This window comes from the organism of the source record quoted next, unplaced genomic scaffold, assembly GCF_019419815.1.
Source record: "Pyrus x bretschneideri cultivar Hongxiangsu unplaced genomic scaffold, Pyrus_bretschneideri_v1 Contig11, whole genome shotgun sequence".
Lineage (NCBI taxonomy): Eukaryota > Viridiplantae > Streptophyta > Magnoliopsida > Rosales > Rosaceae > Pyrus > Pyrus x bretschneideri.
This window is the reverse complement of record NW_025999402.1, coordinates 652,446-669,004: the sequence shown is the minus strand read 5'-3', so window position 1 is coordinate 669,004 and position 16,559 is coordinate 652,446. Positions and strand designations below refer to the sequence as shown.

The 16,559-nt window shown below is 33.7% G+C and overlaps 1 protein-coding gene across 1 annotated transcript; it reads left to right on the top strand.

The window, feature by feature from the left end:
- The first annotated feature begins 1,577 nt into the window (after positions 1 to 1,577).
- On the top strand, positions 1,578 to 6,945 carry LOC103931084 (short-chain dehydrogenase TIC 32 B, chloroplastic). The gene is made up of 8 exons (XM_009340498.3): positions 1,578 to 2,011; positions 3,092 to 3,323; positions 3,510 to 3,589; positions 3,702 to 3,855; positions 3,944 to 4,022; positions 5,494 to 5,578; positions 5,789 to 5,835; positions 6,565 to 6,945. The coding sequence occupies exons 1-8, from the start codon at positions 1,894 to 1,896 to the stop codon at positions 6,745 to 6,747; spliced, it is 978 nt and encodes a 325-aa protein (XP_009338773.1). The 5' UTR covers positions 1,578 to 1,893; the 3' UTR covers positions 6,748 to 6,945.
- The last annotated feature ends 9,614 nt before the right edge of the window (positions 6,946 to 16,559 follow it).

Here is a 16,559-nt window from a genome sequence, read left to right as displayed (position 1 = left end):
CCGCGATCCCGTTGAGTGATGGTCCAGGATTGTATCTACCTTAGTTCATTGAGTTTGGTTTGAGATAGTTGCAAAGGTGTAGGCTTTGGATAAACTGTGTCACCCTAATTCTACTTTCATTGTGTGTATGTGAATATGGGTGTGAGATGTTATAGTTGTTTCAAATGAACTTTTGGATGTCCGGGTGGCTCATTCGGAGTTTCAAAGGTTTGGTATTGATTATTATCAAGGAATTACATTCAATGTTTATAAATTGTGTTTGATGGATGGTTTTTAATAATTGTCTCACATACTTGGTATTATTGTCACTCACACGAGCTACGCAGCTTATATTGTGTTGATGGTTGCCGATGTACCATTTCGATGGTGTAGGCACTGGCCATATAGGTGACAGGTTGAGTAGACTTCGAGACGTTCATAGGTGGGGGTAGCAGTGCGGTATCAGAGACTTGGAGCGTTAGGTTACCCTTGATTCACTCTTGTACTTTTTATTTTGGGACTTTCTTTTGAGCACCTTGAACTTGTTTTTAGTCTGGCGAAGGTTGTACTTCTTTTTGAAATGTACATATTTGTAAATATCAAGTGGAGAACTCAGTCACCTTCATATTAATTTGGTTTATCATTTAAAGTAGTTTATTCAGTCGATTATACCGTATTCAACGAACGTTATTTTCCTTGTCACGTGTCGATTCTCGACGTATGTTGGGATCGGGGAGTGACAAAATATGTATTTTTTAAGCATAAATAGACATTTATTTACACGATATATAATTTAATAGTTTACTTAATCCAAGTTCGCTTAGGCACTTAAATTATAATATTGCAATGGCATAGCTCCGTTAAGTCTTCTGTCAAATTGGCTATTAAATGATGATGTGGCAGGTACGAACTCCTTCACCACGTCATCATTTAACAACCAAATTATTAATTTTTGTTATAAATTGTTAATTTTTTTTATTAATAAACTTATTTAAGTAAATTAATCACTTTAACCAATATTATAATTTAATTGTAATAAATTAAAACTTCCATACTACAAATGGTTCCTTCCTTTATTCACTTGAAAGTTTTGAAGACTAAAAGCCTAGAAAACATAGTATAAATTTATTACTTCAAATTATTACTTTATGTACACAACAAAAGATTAAAACTACTAGCCCACCCACCGAATAATTCCTTGCTACGCCATTGCGCTTAAGCGCCCGTCTAACCGTCTAGGCGTTAGGCCTCAATCCACCACTGACTAGTACCTAATGTCTTATAGAACCTTGAGTAATAGCAACGAAAGAAAAAAAATTATCCCCACCGAAAGTTGATGATGTTTTATCTTTCCAAGCTGGGACCAGCTTGGATCAAGATCATTCCACAGTTATAGCAATAGTGGGCATTGCTGGGTAGTTTCGGTTTCATACCCATATCACACAATGTGACTACTCACTTTCCTTCTTCCTTGTCCATGCCCCCACGACTGTCCCACTTAGAAGTAGGACGGCACACCTTTAGTCATCAAGTGTTCAAAAGAGTTATGGTTGAATCACAAGAAAAACCAATTGACCTAATTGATGAATTTGCAGTTTACCAAAATATCCAAAGAGCTTCAGAAATAGTAAAAGTAAAAGAAAGCAAATTGTTGAGGGGTTGTTGGGAGTATTAATATTTGTTACCTACATTCAACCTTCCATGCTGATATTTATTCCCCATGCATTTCCTTCCTTTTTTCTTCATCCTATCCTCTGAGCAGCCACCCTTGTTATGTGGCCCTCCCCATTGCTTTGTTTCCATTTAAAGAACCACAGACCCCTTCTGTTTTTTCTCACAGATTCTGGTCTGGGACGAAAGAGCTCGGTGCTTCTGTGTGAGTTTCTGATTGGTTGTTTTCTGGGATTTTAGGAAATGGGCATCTTTTCGTCGGTGACAGGAAGGCCAGGGCCTAGTGGATTTGGATCAGCTTCCACTGCTGAGCAGGTTACTGAAGGAGTTGATGCATCCAACCTTACTGCTATTGTGACTGGTCAGTCTATCTGCAGTTTCCTCTTTCACTTATGTTTTTCTCTGGAGAGTTTTTATTTGCACTTTGGATGCAACGATAGTATTTCAAGTCAATCACGTCTGCAAAGATAATATATAGTGCATATTCATGTATGTATGGTAGAATGTGCTAATTGACTTTGAAATGTTGTTATTGTGTAAGTAAATTTTGCTGGTATTCCAGGAATTGTAAGGTTTATCTCCTGTCGCTATTAGAGACTAATTAGCACAGTAAATCTTAGACAGCTATACGAGTCTATATTTGGTCACTGTTTTTGTCCTTATGTTCACAGGATGTTGATCTGTTGGTCTCTTTTGGAGAATTTTCTTATATTGTGGGATTTAATTACGGTATTTCAAGTAAATCACGCATTTATAATCAAGTAAATTGGGAATATCTTTATTGTGACATTCCAGGTGTAGACAAATTTATCCCCAATTTGAGAGTAATAGTCTAAGCACACATGGTTGGTTTCAGATGCATTCAGTAATTAATTAGCATACTAAATCTAGTTAGATAGTCATGTCTAGAGATAAATTGCATTAAAATTTTGTCATTAGCAACAAGAAAAATATGTCATATCATCGACTGTATACGAGTATCTATCTATTTCGTCCGCACACATGGTTGGTTTTAGATGCATTCAGTAATTAATTAGCATACTAAATCTAGTTAGATAGTCATGTCTAGAGATAAATTGCATTAAAATTTTATCATTAGCAACAAGAAAAATATGTCATATCATCGACTGTATACGAGTATCTATCTATTTCGTCCTTTTGTAGTTCTCTTACATAAAACTTTACCATGCACCATTTATTTTAGGTGGGAACAAAATTACATGGCACAATAAACATGAAATAACTTTTCATGAAATTAACTATGATAATGTGTTAGGGCCGGTTGACTAAGATACTCTGGCCAAGTTTTTGCACCCAAGTTTCAATCCTCTCCTCGTAGATACGAGTAGTTTAAGAATATCTTGTAGAAAAATGAAATTATTAACTGTGGTAATATGTATATAAAGAGCTATCGAACATGCCTCTTTCTTGGATTATGCAGGAGGGGCAAGTGGGATTGGATTTGAGACTGCAAGGGTGTTGGCACTTCGCAGAGCCCATGTCATCATTGCTGCTAGAAACCTTGAGGCTGCAAACGAAGCTAAACAACTTATTCTCAAAGAAAATAAAACTGCACGAGTGGATGTTCTCAAACTTGACCTTTGCTCTATCAAGTCTGTTAGAGCATTCGTCGATAGCTTCAGCGCTCTTGATCTCCCGCTCAACCTCTTAATGTGATCATCTCGTTCTCTCTTTGATCATTAAAATAGTCACCGTATCAGAAAAAAATATACACAAACAGAACTGGTTACAAACTTTTCTCTAAAAAGGACTGAAGGGACACCATGGCGTTTTGCATAACCAGTTCCATTTCTGCATCTTATTCACTTTCATAAAATTTGGTTCATGTTATAATGCAGAAACAATGCTGGTGTTATGTTCTGCCCACACCAGCTTTCGGAAGATGGAATTGAGATGCAATTTGCAACCAACCATCTTGGTAATTACTATGATTCATATTTTTGTTGAGATCTATCAGATGTCGTTGATGATTACTTATAAAAACCTTTTTAGTTATTTTATTCAAGTTGAGCCAATTACCTATTTTACAGGTCATTTTCTCTTAACAAACCATCTACTTGAGAAAATGAAGCATACTGCTAGAACTACTGGTGTAGAAGGAAGGATTGTGAACTTGTCATCAATTGCTCATATACACTCTTATGAAGACGGGATTCGATTCGAAGAGATCAATAATCGAAGCAGGTAATAAGTAACGATCTGAGTAATCCACTGTGATCATTTATAAACCAGCTGGATCACAATACATAAAGTTCTTGTTTTGTGTTATTAGTTACTCAGACAAAAGGGCATATGGGCAATCCAAATTAGCAAACATACTTCATGCCAATGAGCTCTCTCGTCGATTGCAGGTGATTTTGTTACCTACATCAAGCGCATTACCCTTTTTTTATTTATTATTTTTTAAGAAAAACTAATAAAAAAAAAAACTTGAAAGCTTTGAGTTTTATTGAAAATAACAAAATAAAGGGTAAAGTGAATAGTATTATGATTGATTTTTTAGTGTAAAAATATGATTTTTCCGTTAAAGTGAAACAGTACTGAAAATTTTTCGTTAAAATTTTTTTTTTTTTTTTTAATCACGAGATTCTCTTACGTTAATTTTCACTCTACAAAAGGTCCTAGCAATTATTACACATGTACAAACACGATCATTTGTAACTGCATACATACCGTTATGTAATGAGTCTCCCATGACATATATATACTGTTACATTATGAGTCTCAAAATCACACTATTTTACCAGTTTAATCTAATTACATTATAAAATGTGTATTGCTCAATAACATCAACCTTTATCATTTTAATATAAGAAAAACTAATGAAAAAGATTTGAAAACTTTGAGATTTAATGATAAGGACAAAGTAAAGGGTAAATTGAATAGTATCAGGATTGACTTTTTAGTGTAAAAATGTGATTTTTCGTTAAAGTAAACAGTACCGGAAGCTTTTCGTTAAAATTCATTTTAATATATATATATATATATATATTATAACATGTGAACCGTCACAACTAATTTTTATCATTAAATAGCCTTGTCGTTCTCATTTTGCCCCAAAAAAAGGGGAAGGGATTCTCTTCCCTCCTAATCTCTCTCCCCTTCCATTCTTTTTAATTTGAACGGTTACGGTTTAACCACATCAACATCTTATATTAATTTTTTTTATAGAGATAATAAGATAAAAAATAATATATGAAAGGAGAGAAAGGAAGAGAATGAGAATAAGAGAAGAGAGAATCCTACTCTAAAAAATATTCCCTGGCGTTGAAGTGACAAGCTACAAGAGTAGATCCAAAGAGATTGGTACCTTTAAATTAAGAGCCTTCAATGTTTTGCAGTCTGTAGGAAAAAAAAATGGTCAAATAGATTACCAAAAAAAATGAAAAGTCAAATAAATACTGGACTAGAGAGGTCCATAACAGAGTTTAAAAGGGTAAAAAAATTAAATTTTAGGGTCCCATGGACTCATACCCCCATATTCAAAAGTATGATCATTACGGGGAAAACCATCATCGGATCTTTTTTTATAAAGATTTCGTGATCTCATTTATTTATTATACATGGTGTAGTAAAAAATTATTTTAAAATTAAATATAAATAGTACTTAACAAAAATTGAAAACACGATATACGATAAACGGATTAAATCGTAAGATCTCTAAGATTCTTAAAAAAAGAATCCAACAAGAAACCTTTTTCTATCATTATGTACTTTTAAACAATTATTTTGTATGTTACGTTATCTTACTATTAATTAAACGTGTGTATGTCGATAAAGTTGTAAACAAAATTTTAACAGATTGCTTGACGTACTGTGTAGGGAGAAGGTGTGAACATAACTGTCAACTCGGTCCACCCAGGAATCATAATGACACCCCTCATGAGGCATTCGACACTTTTGATGAGTACGCATGCTAACGTCCCCATATTCCCCTGCAATCTACACTTATATATATTGCATTTTTCCAAGTGTTTTTTTTTCTTTATATTTTTATATATTTAAAGTGAAGGATTATATTTTTAAAATGCCAATAACAAAATCTCATTCACGCATGATATTTTCATACAAAATGAATTATGCCTTTAATTAATTTCTGCCATCTATTTTTACGCAGAAACTTTCAAGTTGTTTACCTTTTGGATGTGGAAGAATGTACCTCAGGTAATTAACTAATTACTCTTTGCTTTAATAGAGGGGTTAAACGGTTAAAAGGCAGTTAATTGCAATAGCGGGGCTACAATGTGGGCGTTAAGTGTCCATAACAACTCAATGTAATCCCCTTTGTTAATGTGTCTTGACCCCTATAACAAGTTCATTAAAAGCATTTTTTGTAGGTGATTTTCAGCGTTTTTTGGCCAACATACTATACTTCAACCTCATCTTATCTCGGTCATTCTCTCTTTTGTGGCACAACAACTCTTTACTTCTATATTTTCTTCTCTCTCCTTCTTCTTGAACTTGATTCAAAACTCAAATTAAACACACTATCCGAGCTAATTCTTATGATTTATCTTAGCTTGAACTCAATCTCCTTTGAATCTTGTAAGAACTATGAAAGAACATACAACTTGCTACACTTTTATTAAGGCATATGTTAAAATCACTCTCTACTTTTGAAAAAAGATTTCCACCGTCCTTCTTTATTGTGTGTTCTCATAGCTAGTCTTCTTTTTGGCTCTATATTAGTAATTTTTTCCTATTTGTCTCTTGGCGTGTGTGGCATTTTTAAAATATGAGAATACATCATTGACAATTATAACTAACAATATGATCAATTTTTGAGAGCTTATATTATGACGCTAGTATTATAAAACTTTGGCTCCTGGACTATATATTTTGCATGCTGCATTTTCTGAATGGTACGCGCTTTTCACTTTGTCACTTTGTCAGGGAGCAGCCACAACATTGTATGTTGCTCTGGATCCAAAACTGAAAGGTTTGACCGGAAAATACTACGTCGACTGCAACGAGATGAAACCCAGCTCATATGCTAGAGATGAAAAGTTGGCCAATAAACTTTGGGACTTCAGCAACAAACTGATTGATGGAGCTTCCGTTCCAAAAGCTGAATGAGAAACTTCATTTGATTTCTGCTTATATATTGCTTCTGGTGTCATATAGTGATTGTTGTTCGTCATTTGTCGATATATACTTTATTTTTTAACTTATCCGTCGTTACGTACTTCTATCATGGTAATGTGAATGATTAACACGTGGACTATTTTTTTTCTTGAGGACAAATATGCATATATTAATCAAAGTTTATTATTATTTTTTTGTGCCAAACAATCAAGTTAATTATTTAAGGATACCAATTATTGGATGATTTAGTGTAAAAATTGTTGGAATAAATGATTATGATAACATGATTTTCATAATATGTGTAATTATATGTGAAGGTACACTATAACATTGGTGTACTAATATACATATGATTGTAGTGAAATAAGTTAATTAATTAATAAAGAAAATAATATAAAAAAATATAATTAATTAATTAATTCTAAAAGGATATGAACAGTTGTATTTCAACGTGAAAAGTTATAACTTCCCCTGAAGAATACAACTCCTCTAGAAAGGTTATTTCCATCTCTATATATTTGTCAAATCCCTTTATGTCAGATTCATTCCATTCCATTCTCACTCTCTATTCATATTCTTCACACCATATTGTGATCAATAGTCTAAACGACATCCGTTTCTGATCCTATGAACTACTCAATTTCCGTCATTGGCCTCAGAGCCAGGTTTTCATTAATCAAAACAATTTGCCCAGTTTTCATCTGAGGACATCTCGAACTACATTTGAGACTTCCTTTTCGTCAAGTAATGAATCCAACAATGTTCTTATTAAGTTTCAACTTGAGAAGAAATTAGGGAAGAGGACATTGGTGGATAAGGAAAATATTCAACCGATTTTGATTGAAAGTTCAAAACTGGCATCTGAGAAATTTCTTGCAGAACCCAAAACCCACAAAGATACCCCAAACGTTTAAACATTGTAGCCTGTCTGAAATCCCATCCTACAATCCCCTTGAACCCAGGCTTGAATTAACCCAACAATTCGAACTATATTCCCCCACACCATTTCATTCGACAGAGAACAAAACTCAATCTGCATTTGAACCATTTCAGCGTTCAAATTCACTAAGTTCACTCCCTGACTATAATTACCATTATCAGAATTTGAACGAATCACATCCAGAAGGTTTATTCAGTCCTATTAGAACCTTAGAAAAATTGCAGTGGGCATCGTTGGCTGCAAAAACCAAACCTGCACAGAAACCCGAAGACTTGCAATGTCCCATTGAACCCATATTTTCTGAACCTTTTCCTGAAATTTGGTCACAAAACCCAAGAGTCATACCTGCACCATCGCGATTGATTCATAATCATTTGCTGACTACTGCAAATCTGAGATTGAACTTGCAATTTTCGCGCCTTCTTCTACGGTGGTCTCGCCTTCCGCCGTGGACTCACCTTAGCACCCTACTGACCCATAGCAGAAAGTAGCATGTTCGTGTTCATCCAACCGTGGTCTCGTCCTCTAGCGGTAATACACAACACCGACAACACCGATTTCCTTCAAGACGAATTGTTTTCACCGTTTGTGATTTCCCACCAGGCTGCGGGACAAATTTTCTTTAGAAAGGGGAACAATCGCATCTTGTTTTAGAAGGAAAAGCGTGATTCACAAAGTCGAAATCAAGGAAGGAACTCTTCCATTTTTCAAGATTTCGTGGTTCAAAGAAATAGGGGATTTTGTTTTAGTACTGAGCACTATGATAGTGCATGTGAAGGACTAGGAGACAATAATAAAGATTATTGTCCATCAGAAAGTCAAATTCGCTGGTCATTTAAGGTGGGCTTATCTTCAAGTAGGCTCAATTCGAGAAGCCACCTGCAGCCTTTTCCTACAACCTTGGTAGCTCTCTTCCATTCAAACTCAGGTGATATTAATTCTATTTACCCCAATAATTTCACTCATAAGGTTGATTGTGGAATACTTTGAATAATAGTCACAAAGATCAAAAATGGAAGCAAGGGTTTAATTTTCGGAATTCTAGAGTCAAGGTGCTTAATTATTTGGATCAATATAATACTCGTTACAGTTTTATATATCTTGATTTGGCACAAAGAGAAATTTCAAGTGCAAGAAATTTAAGGGGACCAAGACCACTGAGAATTGAAAAAGAATCCAGTAGACGAGAAGAGACTGCTTTTGTGTACAAAAATAAAGGAAGAATTGATCACACCTGGCCAAGTAGACAAGCAAGAAATCCACAAGCCTTCTATCGATGTGATCGGCTAAACAAGTACTCATCTTTCACTGATTGGACAAAGCCTTTGTGAGTGTGTGCGGTATCTACTACTAAAAATAAATAAGTTTCTATCTTTTATTTTTATTTTTATTTTTTTAGTCTTTAATTTATTAAGAACATTTAGTATTTGTGGCTTGTAATAATTAAAAGTACACTAGTAGTATTTGTATTTGTATTGTATTTAAGTTTGTATTAAGTATTGTGTTTGTTTTGTAATTTTCTGAGCTATGGCAACTAAATCTTCCAAATCCAAAGTTTTTAAAATAGAGAGGTTGAACAATGTTAATTATCGAATATGGAGGAGAAGGATCACTTATCTTTTAACCTATGACAAGACTTTATACACTATCAAGGGCGAGGGCCGCTTGGGCCCTCTCGAGTTTATAATAAATGGGTGGAAGATAATGAGTTGGCTAAGGCCACAATTCTAAATTACATGGAAGATAAATTAATACATCTCTATGAAGAATATGATTCGGCCAAAGAAATCATGGATGTACTTGAAAAGAAGTATGGCCCCAAATCTCAAACATACATTCAGTTATTGCTTGAGAAATACAATGGGACAAAAATGGAGGAAACTGATTCTATGGTTGATCATATTACTAAGTGAAGGTAATGGCAAAAGACTTAGCCAATGCTTGCCATCCAGTTTCCAATAAAATGCAAGTTAGTGTTCTTCTGGGTAGTCTCCCAAATTCTTAGGACAATGTAGTTACTTCCATGACTTATAGTCAAGTGGAATTAATGATGGATACATTGCCTGCAATGTTGGTATTGAGGAAGTTCATAAAAATTATAGGATAAAGGAAATTGGACAAGGCAGAGCCAACCTCCTCATAGCGGAAGATTCTCAGAAAAACAAGCAACACATGCACAAGCCCCATAGTAGTAACAAGTGCCCAAACTTCAAAAAGTTTGGACACCGCAAGTGGAACAAGTTCAAAGGAAAAGAGAGTGCATTTTACAACTATAGAGAGATTGGTCACTTTAGGTACAAGTGCCCAAAACGACGCAAGAATAACAAAAATCCTAAAGAACTGATTTTGACTGTCTCCAAAGCACTCATTGATGAAAATGGTGGATAGACTTAGGAGCAACTCGTCATGTAGGCAAGGACAAAAGTTGCTTCGTCAACTTCAAGGAGAAAGCACTAGGAGAACATTGTCTCTACATGGGCAACTATACTTATGTTGATGTTTTGGGTGAAGGAGATTGCAAGATCAACAATAGTAAGTCTACCATTGTGCTTAAAAATGTTCAACTTGCAACAAATATTAGAACGAATCTTGTCACTGTCTCTGTCCTAGAAAAGAAAGGTTTTGAGACAAGGTTCATGAATGGTGCCTGTCACTATTGAGAAAAATGGTTATATTTATGTAAGGGGAATAAGAGTCGATGATATGTACTAAGTTTGTATTAATAAAAGTATTTCTTCCAAGTATGCCCTTGTCTTTATTGTTCAAAGTTTATCATATTTATGGCATTTATGTTTAGGTCACATAAATAAAAATAAAATGATATGCATGAGTAAAAATGGAATGTTGCCATAAGTAAATGCACATGATTTTGATACATGTGAATCATGTATTAAAGGAAAAATGACTAGAAAATCATTTTCTCAGCATTGGACTTCTATAAATTACTTGAGATAGTGCATATAGATTTATGTGGACCAATGAGAACTAAAACTCATAGAGGAATGAAATATTTTGTGACTTTCATCCATGATTATTTCTATTATGGACACTGTCTACTTCTTGCAGCATAAAAATGAAGCCTTAGACAAATTTAAAGAGTTCAAGGCGAAAGTAAAGAACCAACTGGGAAGATCCATAAATAACCTTAATAGTGATAGAGGTGGAGAATTTGAAGCCTTTGATAATTTCTGCAAAGAGAATGGTATTAGGCATAATTATACTATGCCTTATACACTGCAACAAAATGGAATTGCAGAAAGAAGAAATTGAACTCTAATGGATATGATGCAATCTATGATGTCTTATGTTGACTTACCTCCACAATTTTGGGGTGAAGTTTTGTCTATTACAGCATATATATTGAACAAAGTTCATAAAAAGGCAAAGCCATTGACTCCATATGAATTATGGCATGGACGAAAACCCGATTTATCAAACTTAAAAGTTTGGGGTTGTAAGGTTCATGTCCTCATTCCAAAGTCATTAAGAGATAAATTATATGCAAAGACTTGGAATGTGAATTCATAGGATATCCTGATAATAGTGTCAGATATAGGTTTTATCATCTTAAGATAAGATTGATCGAAAGTAGAGATGCTAATTTTATTGAAACTACTAATTTGGTTTATCATATACAAGAATTGGAATCTTTGGAAGAAGAAGAAAATTCTCATATGGAAGATCAAGATTTCCATTGTAATTTAGACTTGTCTCATGATCATGACATTGACAATGATCAAGTGGGAGACATAAACATGGATGATCATAACAATGGTCGATCATGACACACACATGGATGATAATCATGATATTATCATGGAAGATATAAATAGTGGGAGAAATGATAAAAATTAGTGGGAGTAAAAGAAAAAGGGAATCATCTAGAAGACTAAAAGATCACTTTGTTTTCAATCTTGAGGAGGTAGATCATTTAGTGGGAGATCCAGACCCATGGAATTATAAAGAAGCAATTGATAGTTTTGAGTCTGAACAATGACAACCAGCCATGAATGAAGAACTAGATTCCATAAAAAAAATTGAAGTTTGGGAATTGGTTGATCTACCTGATGGAAGAAAGCCCATCGATTATAAGTGGGTACTTCGTAAGAAGTACAAATCAGATGATATCTTAGATAAGTTTAAGGCTCGACTTGTAGCTAAGAGTTCTACTCAGAAACCCCACATAGATTTTGTGGACACTTACTCTCCAATTACGAAGTTTACATCCATATTACGAAGTTGCTAGAATGGATTTAGAACTTCATTAGTTAGACGTCAAAACAACATTCTTAAGTGGAGATTTGAAGGAAGACATCTATATGATTCAACCAAAAGGATATCATGTCAGAGGACATGAAAACAAAGTCTACAAATTAAGAAAGTCATTGTATGGCCTTAAACAATCATTAAGACAATGGTATTTAAAATTCCACCAAGCCATTATGGAAATGGGCTATAAAGTAAATCCATTAGATCATTGTGTTTACTCTTGGGAGTGCCAAGATAATTTCTGTATGTTGTCATTATATGTAGATGACATCTTACTTGCAGGTAACTCCATAGATATGATTAAAAAGACTAAGTCATATATGGGATCCAAATTTGAAATGAAAGATATGGGAGAAGTATCTTATGTTCTAGGAATTAAAATTACTAGGGATAGAGATGCCAAAACGCTCTATTTGGATTAACAAAATTATTTGGATAAAATATTTAAAAGATTTAATATGCAAGATTGCAAGCCAATTAGTATACCTGTTTGTAAAGGAATGATGCTTTCCAAAATATATGTCCGGGACAAAAGCAAGACATCATTGATATGCAAAATGTTCCTTATGCCTAAGCAGTTGGAAGTTTGATGTATGTTATGACCAACACAAGACCTGACATATGTCATGCAGTTGGATTGGTAAGTAGATATCAATCAAACCCTGGAAAGCAACCTTGGATAGCAGTAAAGAGAATTATTAGATACCTAAAAGGCACTCAAGGTATGAAACTTTGTTTCAGATTAAGTGATCTAGATTTAGTTTGTTATTGTGATGCAGATTTCGTAAGCGATTTGGATGACAAAAAGTCAACAAGTGGTAACATTGTCTTGTTTGGTGGAACAACTGTTTCTTGGTTAAGTAAGAAATAGGCCTATGTTGCAAGGTCTACCATGGAAGCAGAATATATATCTTGTGGCACAGCGGTAAGTATTGCAGTATGGGACTAAACGCTTTATTGATAGTTTAAATATAGGTATACTTAAAAAGCCCGTCAATATGTTTTGTGATAATAAGTCCTGCCATTTTTCTGATAAAAAGTAGAGCAAATAGTTCTAGAGGAAAACACATTGATATTAAATATCACTATATACAAGATATAGTGGAGATATGAGAGGTAAAGGTCGACTACATACCCTTCGAAGAGATGGTGGCCGATCTAATGACCAAGGGATTATCTTTGGAAAAATTTAGAGAGCATGTGACTACAATGGGTTTGCAAAACATCTAGATGTGTTGTAGTGTGAGATGTGCGGCGGGCATCGTTGTATGGTTTCAGGGATGCTTGAAACATGGACAAGTAGATGCGACTCTATCTGGTTCTTTAGTACTTGGTCGATTAAAGATAGAAGGCACTAGTAAGGTAACCAGGTTATAATAAATCATTTTGAAAGTAAAATCTGTTATAAGCTTCAAGGAATAATTTATATAACATTGTGGCATATAGTGCGGGACTAAGTCGTCATTTGTAACCTAGATACGAATTGTTTTTCCTAGTTACTTGAGTATAATGCCATTTTACTAAAGAGTAAAATTATATCAGATAAAGTGGAATTGTGCGCACCAGGTACAGAAGCCACATATCTGATGTTACATTCAATTTGTTTATGAGTAATACTCTTAAGAAATAAATCAGAATAGGAAACCATTTATGTCATCATAATCAAGTGGGAGATGTTGGAATATGATTATGATAACATGGATTTCACAATATGTGTAATCATATGTGAAGGAACACCATAACATTGGTGTACTAATAAACATATGATTGTAGTGAAATAAGTTAATTAATTAATAAAGAAATAATATAATATAATAAATTAATTAATTAATTAATTCTAAAAGGATATAAATTGTATGTCAACGTAAAGAGTTATAACTTCCCCTGAAGAATACAACTCCTTCATAAAGGTTATCTCTATATATTTGTCAAATCCTTTTCTGTCAGATTCATTCAATTTCATTTTCACTCTCTGTTCATATCCTTCACACTATATTGTGATCGATAGTCTAAATGACATCCGTTTCCGATCCTGTGAACTACCCAATTTCCATAAAAAAATATTATTGTATTCAGAAAAAGGGATGATAATTAAACAATGTATGATGTGATTAAAATGCTAACAAGAAAGGAGAAATATCTAAACTACCTATTAATAAAATCTTCTTTGTCAACTAAAAGAGGATGAAAATACTATTTAGTCTTCTATCACAAAAAAAAAAATGATGGGTCATAATGTAATATGATCGAACCAAATTTTACTTTTTATTTTTATTTTTTATTGAAGTTTTACCTACAGGTGATGTTAAAATATATCTAATATAAAAAATGAAATAAAAAATAAAAAAAATGAAACTCCAACTCCACTCCCACCCACGTTCTCTCTCTCCCTATCTCCTTCCCATTTTAAAAACAAAATAAAAAGTGTTCATATACACAAAGTGTGTAGGCATATGCTAGTATGTAGAAAGACAAGAAAGAAGGAACAAATAACACATGGACATATAATATTGAGGAATGACTACTATATTGGACGATATCCTCTTTACTGGTAAGTGAGACGTCTTAGGTTCGATTCTTGTCAAAGACGAATTTGAACCACATTGTTGCTAGCCCAATGTGAAGTTCAGCCCACTTCCTCCCCTTAATATAGATAATATTGTTTGTTCAAAAAAAAAAAAAAAAAAAAATCCAAACAAACTAGATTAGTAACAACAAAACCCAACTAATATATACAAAATAAGAGCAGGTTCTACAGGTCTTAAAATGAATCCAATAATTAATGATCTGATATTCTGACGTGGGATGCATTTCCACCCTAAAGTTTAAATCATTTGCCAATTCATATCATAAAGGATATATTTGGAATTAAGTCAATTTGTTAAAGTAATGTGTTTGTACTTTGCACTTAAGTGCGAAGAAATGTATAAATGGTTATATGGTAAAAAAGTGGGTGATAGTATAGAGACAAATTTTAATTTTGGTAGATCACGTTCTACCACTACTCTAATAGAGGTAGGACAGCAATACAAGTAGATTGCATTTTTATCAGAAACGTGGTACAATATGGTATACAAAATATATATTCTCTCACATTTTTCCTTGTAAAAGACACAAACACATATTATAACATGTAAACTAATTGTAGTATTTTACCACATGCCGGGTTTGTTAGGATGTGTTTTGGTTTGACATGGCAACGTAACCACAAACATTCTTATACTTTGTGCGCTTGGAGTAGTCCTAGCCTCCTCGTCCTTAGGCACCACCAAAATTAGCTTGGTATGAATGAGGTATAGCTGACTTGACGGAGCTCGTCCGTCGGTACACACACGACAACCCTACCCACCTTCTATTATGTCGCAATCCCTTATATGTGGAGAGCAATTTTCTTGAAATAGTTTTCTTCCACTATGACACTCTGGTCCAAAAATGCGTTGTCACGGAAATGGTAAATGTAAAAATAACCAAGAGTTGTGGTTCTTATCTTTTGGGTATGGTGCTTTAGTATCTACCCAATACTCCCTCTCCTAACAAAAGTAGACTGAAATGTAAAAATAATTGAGAGTTCGTTTGATAATTTTTGTTTTTTGTTTTTATTTCTTGGTAGAAACAAGGACATGTCTAAACTACATATTAATAGATTTTTCTTTGTCAACCAAAAGAGGGTGGAAAGATTATTTAATCTTCTATCACAACAAAAAAAAAAAAAATTAAGATCAGTAACATAATTTTACAAAACAAAATTTTGCTATTTTTTTTTTGCTTAAACCTCACCTACATGTGATTTTAACACTTCTAAGTTAAAAAAAAAAATTAAACCTCTCTCACTCTCTCCCCTTCATGTCTTTCTCTCTCCTTCAATTTTAAAAATGAAAATTTAAAACTTCACACACATTTTGTGTGTAGATATATACTAGTATGAATTAAGGAATGAAAAATAAAGAATGTTGAAGGAATGAGGAGGAGAAATGAAGGAGAAAATAGGAAACAAAAACTAGAAATTAAAAGAAAACCAATACAAATTTTTAGCTTTCACTTTGTGGTTTTTCCATGTACATTTGTTCCACTTCGTTCCCACCACCCTTGCCCCACCTAATGCTGCAATGCATGTAAAACAAATAAATCCATCGCCTAAATAAACATAGAAATAAATCCACGATGGATATTTCATGCATAAAGCTTAACTTGGTAATCATATAGGGTATATCTACCTCAACTTACAACTATTTCTCCTAGACTTTGCATAGAAATCTGGCCAAAGAAAATTCAAGGACAACTGATATTCAATATGGGAATAAGGAAAAAAAAGAGAAGGAAATACAATATGGGAATGGTGGTATAAATCAAGCATGGAAAATAAACAAGAACAAACCATCCTGATTCTAAAAGAAACATTTTGCTCAGCAATCTAAGTGATAGTGAGCACCATCATCACTTTTGTTGCAAATAAAATATTCTAAATTTCAAGATTTAATATATGATTCTACAGCATAAATTTCAAAATCTAAAATCATCTAACAGCAACAAAACCGGTGGTAAGGACTCGCCACAACTTTAGTGTTATGAGCAAAAATCACCGATCCTTTAACAA

What these genes read in the sequence shown, in the direction of transcription:
- LOC103931084 (XM_009340498.3), top strand. Translation starts at nt 1,894, where the DNA reads ATGGGCATCTTTTCGTCGGTGACAGGAAGGCCAGGGCCTAGTGGATTT. An exon ending in GAGATCAATAATCGAAGCAG is followed by an intron (nt 3,856 to 3,943) that starts GTAATAAGTAAC and finishes TTGTGTTATTAG; the next exon opens with TTACTCAGACAAAAGGGCAT. An exon ending in TGTGGAAGAATGTACCTCAG is followed by an intron (nt 5,836 to 6,564) that starts GTAATTAACTAA and finishes TCACTTTGTCAG; the next exon opens with GGAGCAGCCACAACATTGTA.